General features: G+C 55.3%; 1 protein-coding gene across 2 annotated transcripts in view; it reads left to right on the top strand.

The window, feature by feature from the left end:
- The window catches only part of RET (ret proto-oncogene), a 113731-nt gene that overhangs the window by 20585 nt on the left and 78124 nt on the right, over positions 1-15022 (top strand). The window contains exons 3-4 of one of the 2 annotated variants that reach the window (XM_067710964.1): positions 464-3189; positions 10997-11117. In XM_067710964.1, coding sequence (XP_067567065.1) covers positions 11115-11117 — 3 coding nt within the window. In that variant the 5' untranslated portion in view covers positions 464-3189; positions 10997-11114. Of the gene's footprint in view, positions 1-146; positions 3190-10996; positions 11118-15022 lie in introns of those variants that run through there. The other variant, XM_067710965.1, reaches the window with a different exon arrangement.

The raw sequence follows: 15022 nt of genomic DNA, 5'->3' as shown, positions 1-15022 counted from the left end.
AACAAGGACATGGAGGGCAAAATCATAACCTGCTGGCTTGTTTTTATCGTTTTTATTACCTCCATCCTTTCACACAACACTGCCACTTGGACCTCCGGTGGCCCTGGGAGCAGGCAGGGCAGGCCATACTCCCATGAAACAGCTGAGGTCTGGGAGGTGCAGGGACCTCCCCCGACCCTGGGTGGCTAGAGAGCCTTTCCCGCTACTGCTTCTTCTTCTTTGTTTTTTTTTTTAATTGGAGTAGAGTTGATTTACAATGTTTTGTTAGTTTCAGGTGTATAGCAAAGTGAATCAGTTATACATATACATACATCCACTCTTTTTTTAGATTCTTTTCCTGTTTAGGCCATTACAGAGCATTGAGTAGAATTCCCTGTGCTATACAGCAGGTCCCTATTATCTATTTTATATATAGTACATTGGGATTGACAGCTCTTGTTTTTCATCCTTCCCGCATGCCAAGTCCGGCTGCTGAAGGAGGAGAAGAGCACCTTGGAGAGCGACATGGACCCTGAGCCGCCAGCGGACGTGCCCTGCAGACCCGCCTACAGCCTCCAGAGGCCTGCTCTGCGGAGACCAAGGGGTCGGGGTGTGATCTCAGCTACTCCCCTGCCCCTGCCCCGGCAGCCCCACAAAACCCCTTGGCCTGGACGGAGGAGCTGGTGCACACACCCCCTGCAGCGGAGGGCAGGTTCTGAAGCTGGTGCTCTCCATCTTCCCAGGCTGGAAAATCTCAGGAGGTTCCAGGGAAAAAGGCAGTTCCCCCAGATATGCCCACACCCAGCAGCTGAGGCCTGAACAGAGCTCAGATTTCAGCCATGAGAGTAACTGTCTCTCTAACTCCTGGCACCAGGCTGGGCTGCTTGGGCCCGCCTCCTCAGGGACCTTCACAGCTGCTTCCTGAGTAGTTGGGGAAGAGGTCACCTCTGAGGTTACCGGCTTCCCTGAGGTCCCTCCACTAAGTGGGCTGAACCCCGAGGTCTCCCTCCTGCCCCACCCCAGTCCGCTCAGTGACATCTCCCAGCACCTTCTCCGGGCGGGTGTGGCCCTCAGCACTCGTCATGCATGTTCATCCTCACAGCGAGCCTGAGAAGGAGGTAGAGTTGTTACCCTGTTTTATGGAGGAATATTCTGAGAACCTTGAGAGGCTGAGCCACTTGTCAGGGTCGGGCACCAGGGAGCGGGGCCTCTGAGTTTCCAAAATGCTTAGACAGCCTGTGACACATTCTTTTTAACAAGAAGTCCGAACTGTGCTGCCTCTCCACCCCAGACCCCTCGGTCCCCGAGGATCAGCTCCACACACGCACGTGCACACGTGCATGCACACGCACACCTGCAGGGGAGCCCACCCTCCGCCCACCCACAGGCGGCCATTCCCCAGGCTCCGGGGAGCAAATTACATCACAGGAAATCGCAGTGTGAGGGACGTCCCCAGTGGAAGGTATGAGAACACATGTGGCAGAGCGGCGGGCCAGGCCCAGCTGCTGCAGATGTCTGCCACAGCTGGAGGGCCACCAGGCGCAGGGCCCGGTGCGTCTCGTCAGGGGCAGGGCCTCAGCTGAGGGTCCACAGAGCCATAGCTGCACAGGCCTTCCAGCCAGCATGGGCCCTGTTGCTTCTCCACTCGGGAGTGCCCCTCCAGGGCATGGGGGCTTCAAGGCAGTGTTTCCTCATCTGTACAATGGGGAGAAGACCAGCACCATGACCTTCAGTGAACGGAGCCCACGCAGGTAAGGGCCTCACGGTGCCTGGCTTGGAGGCGCGAGGAACGATGTCGATGACAACGGGAAACTCGGCCTCTGCCTTCAATGAGCTGACAGCCTGCGGAGGGGGGCGAAACTGACGTGCCTGAAGCCGCGACCACTCAGTGCCCGGGCCGGACAGGTGAGCCCCCACCTCTCTTAGCAGAGAGAAGGCGAACAAGTCAATAAGGAAGATACCGGCCGACGCTGAGGGGCAGGCACAGAGAAGGGGACGGACAGGCTAAGGGGACAGAGATTGCTGGGAGGCGTGATTCACACAGAATGGCCGGGAGTGCTCGGGGAGGGCCTCTCTGGAGAAGCGACAGCTGGGCTCAAGCTGAAGAGAGCGATAAAGCCAGAGGTGAGGAGAAAGGGGACCCGACAAAAGAAAAGTACAGGGGCCAGAGGCCAGAAGGACGGGCGGCAGTGTAGTCCCAGGGAAGGAAGTGGCTGAAGAAGGAGAGGGGCCAGGAGGCCACGAAGGGCCCTGGGGGCCAATGGAAGGAATGCGGAATTTATTCTACCGGCGACAGGAAGCTACTAAGAGACAGGCATGAAGGTGCATCAGGATCGGACTGTCTTTTGGAAAGTTAGCTCTGGCTAATGTGTGCGTGGGTGGGGGAGGCGCTGGGGGCGCCCAGAGGGGAGCAGGGAGGCCAGGGAGAGGCTTCCGCGCTGCTCTCGGACAGAGGTGGTGGTGCTGTCCCTTCCCTTTCTTCGCCCGCCCCCCTCCTGTGAGGATGCCAGAGTTGCCCGGGCCTGACCCCTCAGGCAGGCTCTCAGCACCTGGGACTCCGCCCCCACCCCCATATGCTGACAAGGCTAAAACTTTGTCCACAGGGGAGCTTCCTGGCAGTTGGGCTCATCCCCACCTCGGGCAGGTGGGCTCTGGGCTGCAGCAGGGAGGCATCCCCACCCCATCCCACCTACTCAGCCTGCATGGCCCCCTGGGCCGCCACAGGCCCAGCTCAGTCTCCTAATGGCAAACGTGTAGCCCTTTCCTGGTGACTGAGACAGAGGATCCCTAATTGTCAGCAGCTGATCTCAATTAAAATAGAACCGCCTCCCGTGATTTGCAGGTGGGAGCTGGAGTGGAGAGCTTGGGGATGTTTACACAGACTTGGAAGGATACTGCCCGAAATGGGTCCACAGGAGTGAAAGCAATTTATCTCGATGAGTTGGGCCCGTGGCTGATTTAATTAAGGCCAAACCAGTCCTGGGCTTTGGCCCTCCCTGCCGGGCGTTGCGGGATGACGGTGCTGAGCCGGCCCTTCTTTTCTCCTCTCCAGGACATGAAGGTAGGAACACAGTCCCGGCAAGTGCCGATGTTCCCACTGCTTACCAGCTCGGGTTCCAGGACCTCGTACCTAGACTGCATTCCAGGCATAGCGGGGAACACGGGGACCCCTAGGATGCTGCCCTGCGGAGGGTCAAGCATGTATGTACGGTAAGCACCCTAGGGCTTTCCACACGGCAACTGCGCACGAGGGCACAGCCAGTCAGGGGCAGGGCTGGGACCCACACCCCGGTCAGTGTGACTGACACCGCGGCCTAGTGCTGGGGAGGACGCAAGACCCGAGCGCAGTCACCTCCGAAGTGCCTGGGGGAGGGCTGAGGGAGAAGACTGTTCCTCAGGCCACAGGTGCGCCAGGCTGGGGAGGCCTCGGGGAGGAGATAGTCCTTGAGATGGATCCTGGAGAATAATTAGGACTGTTAGCTCAAAATGGAGCTCGCCAGCAGCCAACCCACCCCTTTGGCTACCAGGGCCCCTGGCAGACGCTGACAACAGAGACACAAAGGAGAGGACAGGGTACAGCACACCGAAGCCCAAGACAGGCTATGGCAGGGCACAGCCGATGGAGCTGGGTGACAGTCACTGAACCACTGCCCCACGGAGGAGGAAGCTGTGGTCTTACGTGGCCTGTCTGTCCTGCCCCTCAGAGCACAGCACAGGGCCAGGCAGAGACCTGGAGGGTCCCTGTGCCTGGGGTCCGGGGGGGCTGCCTACCACCCCTCCTTCTCAGGAAAGAAGGCCGGGGGAGAGGCCGGCACCCCTGTTGCCTCGCCTGCCCACTCAAGGTGTGCAGGCCCAGCCGCTCCGGGGCCCTGGGGACAAGAGGCGGAGGGTGTAAGCTCTGTGCAAACATCCTGCCTTCTCCCCAGGATATTTTCTGTAATAAAAGACCATGGAAATGTCAGCTAGTCTAAACAAATAGCCAGGTTTTACAGAGGATGAGCAGCCTGCGTACCAGCACCTCCAGGACCCGCTGCTTGAGGTGGCTTTGAAAAATTGTGCGCCAGGAAGGAAGCTCGGAATCCTTCCTGGCGGGGCAAGTATTTAGGGCCCAGAGAGGTAAGGCTTACAGGGTTCCTGGGGAGGAAGGGGCGGGTGGACCCTGGGCCTGGTGTGGGATGACTGTCTCAGGTGGCCCTGAGGAACTGGGCTCCCATCAGCCTGGGCTCCCTCCTGAGGACCCTCAGGCAGGGCTGGCCTGTGCCCTGCGGGCAAAGGGATGGGGGAGGGGCTGACAGCAGAAGACTCAGGCTCAGGGTCTCTCCCTTCCTCCCCTCCCCCTACAGGGGTCCCCTTCCTGGAGCCCCATCTTTCCTCCGTCCATCTCTGTGTTAGGGAAGGCACCCGGGGGTCTGATACTGAGGGACCTCCCAAGGTGAGCTGGGCCTCACTGCATCCACTGGACAGGGGGACAGGGAGGCCCAGAATGGGGGAAGAAACTTAATACCAGAGCCTGAACATACTGGGGCCTTCTGGTTGGGGTGCTGTGGGAGCCGCTAGTGCCTCAGCGCACACAGCATCCAGGGAGCTGGAGCCACTAGGGGCTGGGGGGTCCCCGAGACCCTGCCGCACACAGCGGGCCCTAGGTGCCCACACTCCTTGAGGGGCAGGTCCAGCTGCAGCCACTCACAGGGCGGGGACGGACTGGGCCCAGGCTATCACCACAGTCAAGGAAGGTTGTCAGGGTGCTGGGCCCATGCGGGTTCACACGACCCCTGTGCATTGTGTCCAGGCAAGAGCCACGTGCACGGAGAGCCGGCAAGTCGGCAGCGGCTCAGGACTGTGAGGCCGGCCTCTGGTGGGCGGGCTGGAGCTGCTCAGAGGGCCAGGAGGTCATTTTCAGGGCAGTGAAGGTGGGCCACCTGGCCCTGTGGCCTCATTGCAGACACTCACACCTCCTGTCACTGCTCAGGGAGGTTGAGCCCACCACAGGCAAGGCTGCCAAGACTGAGCAGGTGGGCAAGGAGCCAGGACCAAAGCCAGTGGTCAGCCCCCCGGCCAAGGCAAGGCCTCTGGGCCGGAGGCACGGGGAGAGGGGTGCAGACTCTAGAGCCCTGTGGGCCGGGCTAGAATCCCAGCTCTACTCCTGCGTTCCGGCAGGGGGACCTTGGACCAGTAAGTCACAGAGCCTCCCAGATCCCCATTCCTCATCTGCGGAGTGGGGAAGTCATTTCCACCGCACGTGCCATGAAGAGGAGACAGTAGGATAATTTGCTTGGTGCCGGGCACGGGGCAGGGCACTCAGTCAGTGGAGGTTCGTTCCCCTCTCATTATGCCTCTGAAGTGGGTGCCAAGGCGGGCGCTTCTCATGACGGAGGACACCATCTTTGGGCCTCTGGAGGAGGCGGTCCTGTGCAGCAGGTGAAATTTTCCAAAAATGGCCACAAAAGTATTTCTAGTTCCACACACTCTCTCAGAACCTTGCCACTTTCCGTCAAGAGGGAGTCTGTTTCCTCTCCCCTTGAACTCGAGGTGGGTGCCGAGCATGGGAGGCTGAGTGCCCACATCACCTGGTCCACCTCTGGTCAGATGAACCTGGGAGAGCCCTTGCCTGGTGCAGCCTGACTCAGGAGACAGGGCCCCAGTGACCGTTCTGTCCCTCTTAGCCCACGGCCCCAGGACCAGGCTAGACTTGGAGCCCAGAATTCCCCACCTGTCATGAACCAGAGGCTGGGCCACTCACCATTCACACTCTGTCTCATTTAATCCACAAGAGAATCCCATGCGGTCAGCCCTGTTATTTTTCATGTGAGAAAATGGAGGTTCCAAGATCAGCTGAGTCCCTTGTCTAATGTGTCCCGAGTTGACCTTGGAAGAGGCGCACTAGAAAATGATGTAAGAGCCCCCACTGTAGATCACTTCCCAGTGCCCCTGTGCCAGCCGCTGCCCCATATTGCTGGGGTGAAGCAGCAGCTCTCAGCCACAGGCGCTCCCATCAATCAATATTTTTAATTACTTACATGATTGACTAATAAAATTCTCCACTGACCAATTGATTTTGTGATCAAGCGAGAGCCTCTGTTTTTATTAAAAGGTTACTTAGATGATTTTTTTTCCCCACTGAAGTGGGAGGTTGTATTTCTTTTGGTCATTTCGGAAGAAGAAAAATGGGAGGGGCCAGGAACAGGAGGAGACCCAGAGGCCAAGAAGATTACAAGCCCAAACCAAGATACCCCGTGAATTGGCAGCCACTCGCCTATTTGTCCTGCCAAATACCCCGAGGCTCCGGCAGCGGGTCAGGCGCTGGCCAGAAGGACCCTCGGGCACACACTTTACCCAACCCAGGCTTAGCCAGAGCTGCTTCTATTGTTTTTAAAAGTCAACTGTAAACTTTCTTTTACATTTTAATGAAAGTATTGGCTTTTCAGTTCTAAAAGTAACTCACTCTGTGTGCACAGTTTGGAAAAGACAGGCAAAAACAACAAAGCAATGAGAGGGTTCTCAGCCTGGAGACTTGGCCTGAAAGGGCAGTTGATGGAGATGCTGTGAGAAGAACTGCAGGGCTGACTCCCACTTTTCCAGGGGTCCAAGGCCCCAAACAAGCATCACCATAGAAATCACCCAGGTCCCAGTGTCCAGAGAAAGCTACTCACGGTAGCTCATCAGCGGGCTTTTGGTTTTGGTTTTCTGCTTTACCACATTGGTTTTTGACGGGTTTGGTGATGTCCTATGACTTGCACTGACCTTTAAAACTGTGTTTGTAAATGACTCAGTGTGGCCTGTCCTGTGGAGGAGCTATTGCCTGTGACCTGTCCCTGTGGTACAGACCAAGGTCACCTTTCCTGGGGGGTGGCAGGCGTTGATGGGGCCAGGGGCATGGAATAGGCAGTTAGGGTGAGGGAGAGTGGGCCTAGGCCCTGGGAGAAGGGCACCACTCACGGGCCTGGGCAGCCCTTCCCTCTCCAGTCCTCAGATGCCTCACCCGGTGTGGCGATGCTTCTGCAAGGGGGCTCTCGGGCCTGGCCACGCCCAATTATCAACAGATCGGACTGCCGCACCAGCTCAGCTCTGGGCCCCAGGCCTGCCTCTGCCTGTCATGTCCACGGTCACGGCCATCCCACTGTCCCTGATCTCACTCTGCCCGCATCTCCTGTTAACTCCTACATACCCAGCGACCAGAACAGTGGACGGCACACGGTGGGCGCTCAGTGACTGTGTGACAGGTGAATGCTGAATAAATCCACGTTAACCATGAACACTCGCGATGGCTGCCAAACGGTCCTTCTGAGCCGACCTTGGAGCTGGGAGATGATGACCTCCACGCCTGCCTTCTTAGGAAGGTCACGGCAGGTGAACAGAATGACAGGCGACGACACGCCTCTGCCTCGTGCCAGCCCGGTGTGCAGAGGCCACTCTTCCGCCCTCGTGGACAGAGGCAGGAACAGCCAGAGAGGGGCCAAGGGACTCCCCAAGGCCCCACAGTCGGTCGGAAACGGGGGTCTGGTTCTCTGCAGCGGACGCTTCTCAGGATCACCCAGAAGTCCAGCCCCACTGAACCAAAGCCCAGGTGACCTGCCCTCACCTGGGTGTGAAGTCCCCAGACCCATGCGGGAGCCGTGAGGCTCTCACCAGCCCACCACCATGCCTATGGGATCCAGAACATCTCTGGAACCTAACTTACATTTAAATAAAGTAAAATTCATGTTTTTTTCCTTACAAAAAAATAACATCTATTCAAAGTGGAGAATTGAGAAATTAAAAAAACATAAAGAAAAAAAGGTCAGTTGTCCTCCTGCCCTGAGTGCTAATGACATGTCAGAGATGCAACGGCCCATGAAGGAGCTGGCCACCCCTCTCTGGATCTCAGGACGTCTGAGGGATGTGCTCACATCCAGGCCCGTTGCGACCTCCACGTTGCTGGCGGCCCTTGATGCGGTGAGTCACTCCCTCCTGGAAGCGCTTTCCTCCCTGGCCGGGACCCACGGAGCAGCAGCGGGTGGCCAAAGCAGAATCCCGGCCCACACAGATGGCCCTGGAGTCTCACCTCACCTGCCACCCACCCCCGCTGGTCCCCTGGCCGGCTCCGCCCTCTCATCCTGACGTGTGGACTTCGGAATGTCCCGGGAGCCTCCGTTCTTGGTCGTCTTCTCTCTCCCTACTCCCTCGTCGGTGAGCTCATCCAGGCCCTGGCTTCGTGCATCTGTGCACTGATGCCACCCACGAAGATCGCTCTGATTCTCTGAAAGGCACCTCCAGGGTGACTTGTAGCAACTCCTGCTCCGTCCCTGGCACTCACACTGCTCGGCCCAGGCCTCTCCTCCAGGGCAGCGGGTGGCAACCTCGTCCTTCCCAGTGCTCCATTCAAAAGCCTGGGGGCGAAGCCACAGTGACTCTGCTGTTGTCCCCCACCCTCCATCAGCAAACCCTCCCACCCCACCCAGGGGTCCCACCCATACTGGCCCTCAACTAGACCACAGCAATCGCTCCTGACTGGTCTCCCAAGACGCACGGCCTCCCTGGGGCCCCTGGAGCCCACCAAGCATGTTGCCTCAGTCCCCCAAAGCCTGGCCTGAGACAGGGACATGGGGTGGGTAGCTGGTTTGGAAGGCGAGGGCAGGAGGCAGGAGTGAGAGAGAGGAGAGGGGTGGCCATCAGTGGGGGCTGCTGGGCTCCCCCTGAGAAGCTTTCAGGATCATGCATGGGGAGGATGTGCAGCTGGAACACTGACCACCCCCACTCCCACACCCACACCCCACTGCATAAGGGCTGCCACGACTTTATCTCCCCAGACCCTGGTCTGCCCTGGGAAGGCCCCAAGTTACTACTTTTCCTTTTGTAATAAACAAGTCCAGTGATTCCACTCTTGCTGCTCAAATGTTCACCCACAAATTTAGCATCTGCTGATGACCCTTGTCTGATCAATTATTATTACAATTGTTGCCAAATGATAATTTTCCTAAATTCCATCTCCGTTTATTAGCTGACGTTCTACTACAAAGACTAGCTTTTGCTTTTCTATTTACTTATTTAATCCTGTTATAGATGCATGGAGTCTTAATTCTAGTGGTTATAATTCATCACTGTAATTATTGATACTTATTTTAATGCTCAAAATGTCCTGATTGGGTCAATGGGAGCCCCTTCAAGTTGTCTCCTGTGTCCCCTTGACACGTCCCCATCATAGTTTGATTACTTCCTTACTTTCTGTCACAGCAAGCTATCCTAAGCCCATTTTTAAGTTCCCTGTCCCAGCCCTGGAATCAGTCATTTCTCCAAGGAGCCTTGGTCCCTCGTTCCTTTTAGTGGAGACTGGACTTAGAAACCAAGGTTTGGGTACTGGATGTTGTGACTGGGGTGTTTGCAACATTTTTAAAGACTGAAAGTATCCAGGATTAGTGAGGCATGGCTGAGGAACACACTTGTCCTCAGTCAGTGAGAGAGTGACTAGAGAAGCAGTGAGGAAAGGCATTTGGCCCTACCTGTCAGATGGTGATAGGCGTGCACATGGACACAGCCGTGCCACTTGTAGGAGTCTCTTCAACCCAAACTGGAACACAAGTACACAAAAGCAACACATCAGAAACAACCAGTGTCCATGGACTCAAAGTTAACTAAGGAAATTGCAGTACTCCTTCCTAAAGAACACCCAGCATACACTGAAATCAATGAACCAAATTTAAGTCGATGAATTATTTTCAGAGAAGAAGCAACTTACAGAATGCCATGTATAGACTGATTTTTTAAAAAAATTAAGATCAGATGTGTGCCTCTTACATAGGTGAGTCTGTTTGTGTAGGGGAAACTGAAAGGACACCCTCTAACCTCCTAGGCGATGTTATCCCTCTGAATTGTGGGGGAAGGTTGTGGAAGTTGAAAACATGGGAGCAGAAAATTATACTTTTCATTTCACACACTTGTGAACTATCTGAAGGTTTTATAGCAGCCACGTATTACTTTCACAATTAAAAAAAAAAACTTTAAGTGATAGTAGGTGAAGAAGAGACAGCCAGCTCCCCAGCTATAGACTCTACAGAATTACTGAATACTCAAGTAGCTTTAAAAATAAAGAAGGGGCTTCCCTGGTGGCTCAGTGGTTAAGAATCGGCCTGCCAGTGCAGGGGACACGGGTTCGAGCCCTGGTCTGGGAAGATCCCACATACCGCGGATCAACTAAGCTTGTGCACCACAGCTACTGAGCCTGCTCTCTAGAGCCCACGAGCCACAACTACTAAAGCCCACGTACCTAGAGCCCGTGCTCCACAGCAAGAGAAGCACCGCAATGAGAAGCCTGTGCACTGCAACGAAGAGTAGCCCCCGCTCGCGGCAGCTAGAGAAAGCCCGCGCGCAGCAACAAAGACCCAACACAGCCAAAAATAGACAAATAAATTTATTTTTAAAAAATTTTTTAAATAAAGAAAATGATGTTCATCAGAAGTGAGGTCAATCAGCTTTGGAAACGGAAGAAGGAAGAGAAAATCTTGGCAGTGTTCGCTCATACATGCCCTGGAGCAGAGGAGGGGCCTTAGCCCAAAGTCTCTGTCCTCTGTGAGGAAGCCCCACAGGCTCCCCCAGGCTGAGGCTCTCAAACATTTTATTTTTTAAATTTTTTTAAAACTTTTTTTAAAAATTAATTAATTAATTAATTATTTTATTTTTTGGCTGCGTTGGGTCTCGGTTGCTGCGCGCGGGCTTTCTCAAGTTGCAGCGAGCGGGGACCACTCTTAATTGCGATGCGCGGGCTTCTCGTTGCAGTGGCTTCTCTTGTTGCGGAGCACAGGCTCTAGGCACGTGGGCTTCAGTAGTTGTGGCTCACGAGCTCTAGAGCGCAGGCTCAGTAGTTGAGGCACACGGGCTTAGTTGCTCTGCAGCATGTGGGATCTTCCCGGACCAAGGCTCGAACCCGTGTCCCCTGCATTGGCAGGTGGATTCTTAACCACTGCGCCACCAGGGAAGTCCCTCTCAAACATTTTAGATGGCACCGCCCCAGCTCTGATCCTGGCTCTCCACCCTCCTTTGGCAGGTAGCTGGCTTCCCCAGAGCAGTGCGTGGAGGGAGGGAATGAGGTGGCCGTGAAGCTCAGGACAAGACGCCTCATCAGGGCTGTGCTGTTCTTCCCTGCCTCCTGATCGTGGAGATACATGGTGAGTACCATCTGTGATTGTGAGGATGGATCCTAGAGCCAGACTTTCTGCATTCACATCTTGGCTCACTGCTTACCAACTTGAGCAAGTTCCCTCAACCTCTCTGTGCCTTGACACCTGTAAAATGTTCCCCCTCGGGTTACTGGAAGATCAGATGAGCCAATATGCCAAGTGCTTAGGATAGTTGCTAGCATGTAATGAACACTCAAAAATGTTATCTGTGTTATCATACCTAGTGGTTACAGTGGACACACCCTTGTCTCAAAATGCGATGGGAATGCAGCTAGGGTTTCACTGTCACATGTGATGCTGGCTGATAGTTACAGTGGTGTGCATTAGCCAGCAATGCTTGCAGCTGCAGAAATTCCAAACACAACAGCTTAAACTAATAAGGTTTCGTTTTACCTCAGTGTACAAGAGTGCTGCAAGTTGACAGCTGCTGGCCTGGGTTCAGCAGCTCAGCCATATCAGGGCCTGTCTCCACAAGTGCTTTGCCTCTTTTTCATGCATTCTGCCTCAGTGTTACATTATGGCTGCCTCAACTCCTGACATCACATCACCTGCAAGGCAGGAAGTAGAGAAATGGAGAGAAAACTGGAAATACCCGCCACATATGGCTCTTTTATCAAGAAAACAAGCCTTCCCAGAATCCCCCAGCTGACTGCCAATCATATCTCATTTACCAGAACAATGATATTTGACCACACTTAGTTCAAGACAGGCTGGGAATATAGTTAGCTTTTCAGCCTCAACAGTGCAGATCACAAGGGAGAGGAGGTTGGGAATGACCTTGCAGAGCCTGCCATTATTTTCTTTATCCCATGAAAGAAAAATCTGTGTGACCATGTTTAGTGAATTGGAAGTGGGTGGTGAGGTTCACCAAACATTTTCTCCTGCTCTTGGGGTCCACCTAAATAGAGGCCCACCCACTGTGAAACAAGAGGCAAATGTCCAGCTATGGGGACCAGCTGAGAGCTCACATTTTCTTGGGGACTTAGAATTTTCTTGGGGGCTGAGAGCCTTGCAGAGCAGGAGCCAGGGCTTCCAAAGCCCCCAGTTCCAACTTCCAAAGCCAGGCACCTCTCTGCCAGAAATGGCCATTGCTGCCAGCTCCAGGACAGTGAGGGAGCCAGAAGCAGTCTTTCTAGACCCAGCCCTTGGCAGCAAGGGCACCTCTACTCCTTTCCTCCTGGACTGTTAACCTGCTTTCCATCTTCTGGGCTATTGGGAGCACTGCGCAGGCCAGCCAGGGAGGAGGCGGCTCCCATGTGTGACCGCCGCAGCTTCCCTTCATGTCCGCTGGGCAGGCCAGGCTGATGGTATCTAGTTCCTGAGACCCTGCAGTGAACTCAGACCCCAGATACTGTTTCTTGATAACAGCTTCACCTTTTCCATCTCTTTTAACAAATATCAACTCCTGGCTGAAACCCAAACTCCTGGCTGAAGACCAACTCCTAGCTGAGGCCTCCTTGCTGCTTCCCAGAAAAAGCCTGGTCCGAGATGGCCGGGGGAGGAGAAGCAGGCTGGGCGCCCAGGACTCCCTGCGTGCCCCGGGCAACTCAGTGCCTTCTCTGGGCCCCAGTTCTGCAAAGCAAAGGGGGTGCATCAGATGCTTCCTGGGGTTGCTCTCCTCTGCACACCTCCTGCAGGTTCCCCTGGCTCACACATCATGGCACCTGGGCTCTGCCCCAGTGCCAGGTGCTGGCTCTGTGGCCAGGCACGGGCCACCTTCAGCCAGAGGGCCATGGCCACAGTCCCAGGCCTCAGCGGAAAGACAGTTCGATATTTCTGAGTTTGTGGGAAGTGCACTTTGAACACATTTGCATCAATGGAGGAAATAATATCTCTCCCAAGAGGCCAGAAAAGAAGGAAAATTCCATTTGTCAAGACATCCAGCCCTCGGGTCCTGATCTTACTACCTGCTTTCTTGGCCATGGAGAGGCACCAAATCCTCCTAGGCCCAGATGAAGAGGAAGGGAAACAGATGCTGTATCAAACAAGGGGTTTTTCCTCAATTCAGTGGCAAGTTTATACTTTCAGGGTGATTTTGGCCCCCAGGCAGAGCAATACTTTGACTCTCCAGGGCACTCTCCCCACCTGCTGGTGCCACCTTGGTCACTCTCCCAGAACTACACAGAGTCACTGCCCCCCAAGGGCTCCTGCTCACACAGCCTGCGAGGTGGTGCTCTCAGTCACTCCATTTGCCAGATGAAGAAACCGAGGCTTAAGAAGGCCAGCCCCACAGCGGGCACCTGGACCCGGGCCTGGTCTTGCAGCCCAGCATGCTCGGACCCCTGACTGCACCCTCAGCTCAGGCTCCCAGAGTGTCTGTCCTGTTCCCAGCACCTTAGAGCTCAGTCAAATGTGTCTTGGGTTGGCTGCAAAGCTTAGGAGCCCTTTTTTTCCCCCCAGTTTCTCACACGCCACAGGAGACAAGGCTGTAGATGCAATATGAGATTAAAAGCTGAACCTCATCCAGGTCAGGAAATTCCGAGGGCAGTCGCCCAGCTCGGCTCCAGCTCACTCCGTCACCCCCAGGGTCACTTGTCCGCCGCGGGAAGTCAGGGGCCGGGCGTGTGCTGCAGGGGCACCTGTGTCCTCCGGAACTTCCTGAGGACCAGACGCTCTGATTTCCCGACTGGCTCCCAGGGATGTTTCTCTCTCCCTCTCTCGGGCCTGGTTCCAGCCGCCTCCCTCCCTGCTGTGTCCTGGGTGTTTCCCTCTCCAGCTCGATCATTCCCATCAGGTCCGAATGTACTGTTATTTGCCCATCTTTCAGACATCCCTCTGTTGGACTCAGACCGTCAGGTTGCTAAGTCAGCACTCAGCCTCACCTTGTGGTCACTCAGCGCTCCGGTCCCGCTGCCCCACCCTGTCCTCAGCTGCGTTGCAGACTCCCTGCCCTGGCCTCCCCACCCCTCGGTCCTCTCCTCACCTCTCCCCACACTCATGCCTGTCCCGTGGCTACAAACACTCTACACACTGCCTGGCCTAACCGCCTCCTCAACCCTCCACCTCAAGGTCGGACGGGCATCTGGGGCCTGTGAACCCCGACCTCCAGGTTTCCCCAAACCTGCCCACCACCACCTGCCTTTAGATGCAGGAACGCCTCCCTCACACCCCACGTCTAATCCTGCGGTCACCTTTCAAGTAAACCCAGGATCTGACACCTCTGGCCATCTCCCTGCTGCTGCCCCCCACCTTCCCTAACACTTATCACCTGCCTGGACCCTGTTAAAATGTGCATCTGCTCAAAGTCTTAAAGGCTCCCTTTCCCCAAGTTCAGAGTTGAAGGTCAAATGCTAGTGTGACATCCCTCCACCCTCCCTGCCCTGCCCCTGCCTCTCGCCCCTCTCGCTCTGTTCCAGCCACCTTTGTCTCCTGAGCTCCCACCAATTCCTGTTCCGAATCTAACTCTGCCCGTGGGATCCTGGGGCTCAGTCTCTCCCTTCTTCAAGTCTTCTCAAATAACTCCTCCCCTCCCACTCTATTTTAAACTGCACCCCCTACCCTGGCACTCTCTACTCCTCTTTGTATGAGTTAGCTACTGCTGAGTGACAAATAAGCCCAAAATGTAGAGGCTTAAGACAACATTTGTACATTTATCTCGCAGGTTCTGTGGGTCAGGAATCTGGGTGTGGCTTAGCTGTTCCTCTGGGTCTCTCATAACTTCAGTCAAAGTGTTGGCTAGGCTGCGGTCCTCTCAGGGCTGGATCTGCATCAGGCTGTCTCATGAGGCTGTAGGCAGAAATAAGCTCCTCTTGGGCTGCCCTCAGTCCCTTGCACATGGGCCCACCTGGTGCCACTCGAAACATCAAAGTGAGCAAGGAGGAATGGGCTGGGATGCCAATAAGACAGACTCACGGTCATCTGTAACCGAGTCTTGGAAGTGCCAGCCCATCACT

Source organism: Pseudorca crassidens, chromosome 16 (assembly GCF_039906515.1).
Source record: "Pseudorca crassidens isolate mPseCra1 chromosome 16, mPseCra1.hap1, whole genome shotgun sequence".
In the NCBI taxonomy this organism is placed as follows: domain Eukaryota; kingdom Metazoa; phylum Chordata; class Mammalia; order Artiodactyla; family Delphinidae; genus Pseudorca; species Pseudorca crassidens.
Note: the sequence above shows the minus strand (reverse complement) of the source record. Positions and strands in the feature narration are given on the sequence as shown.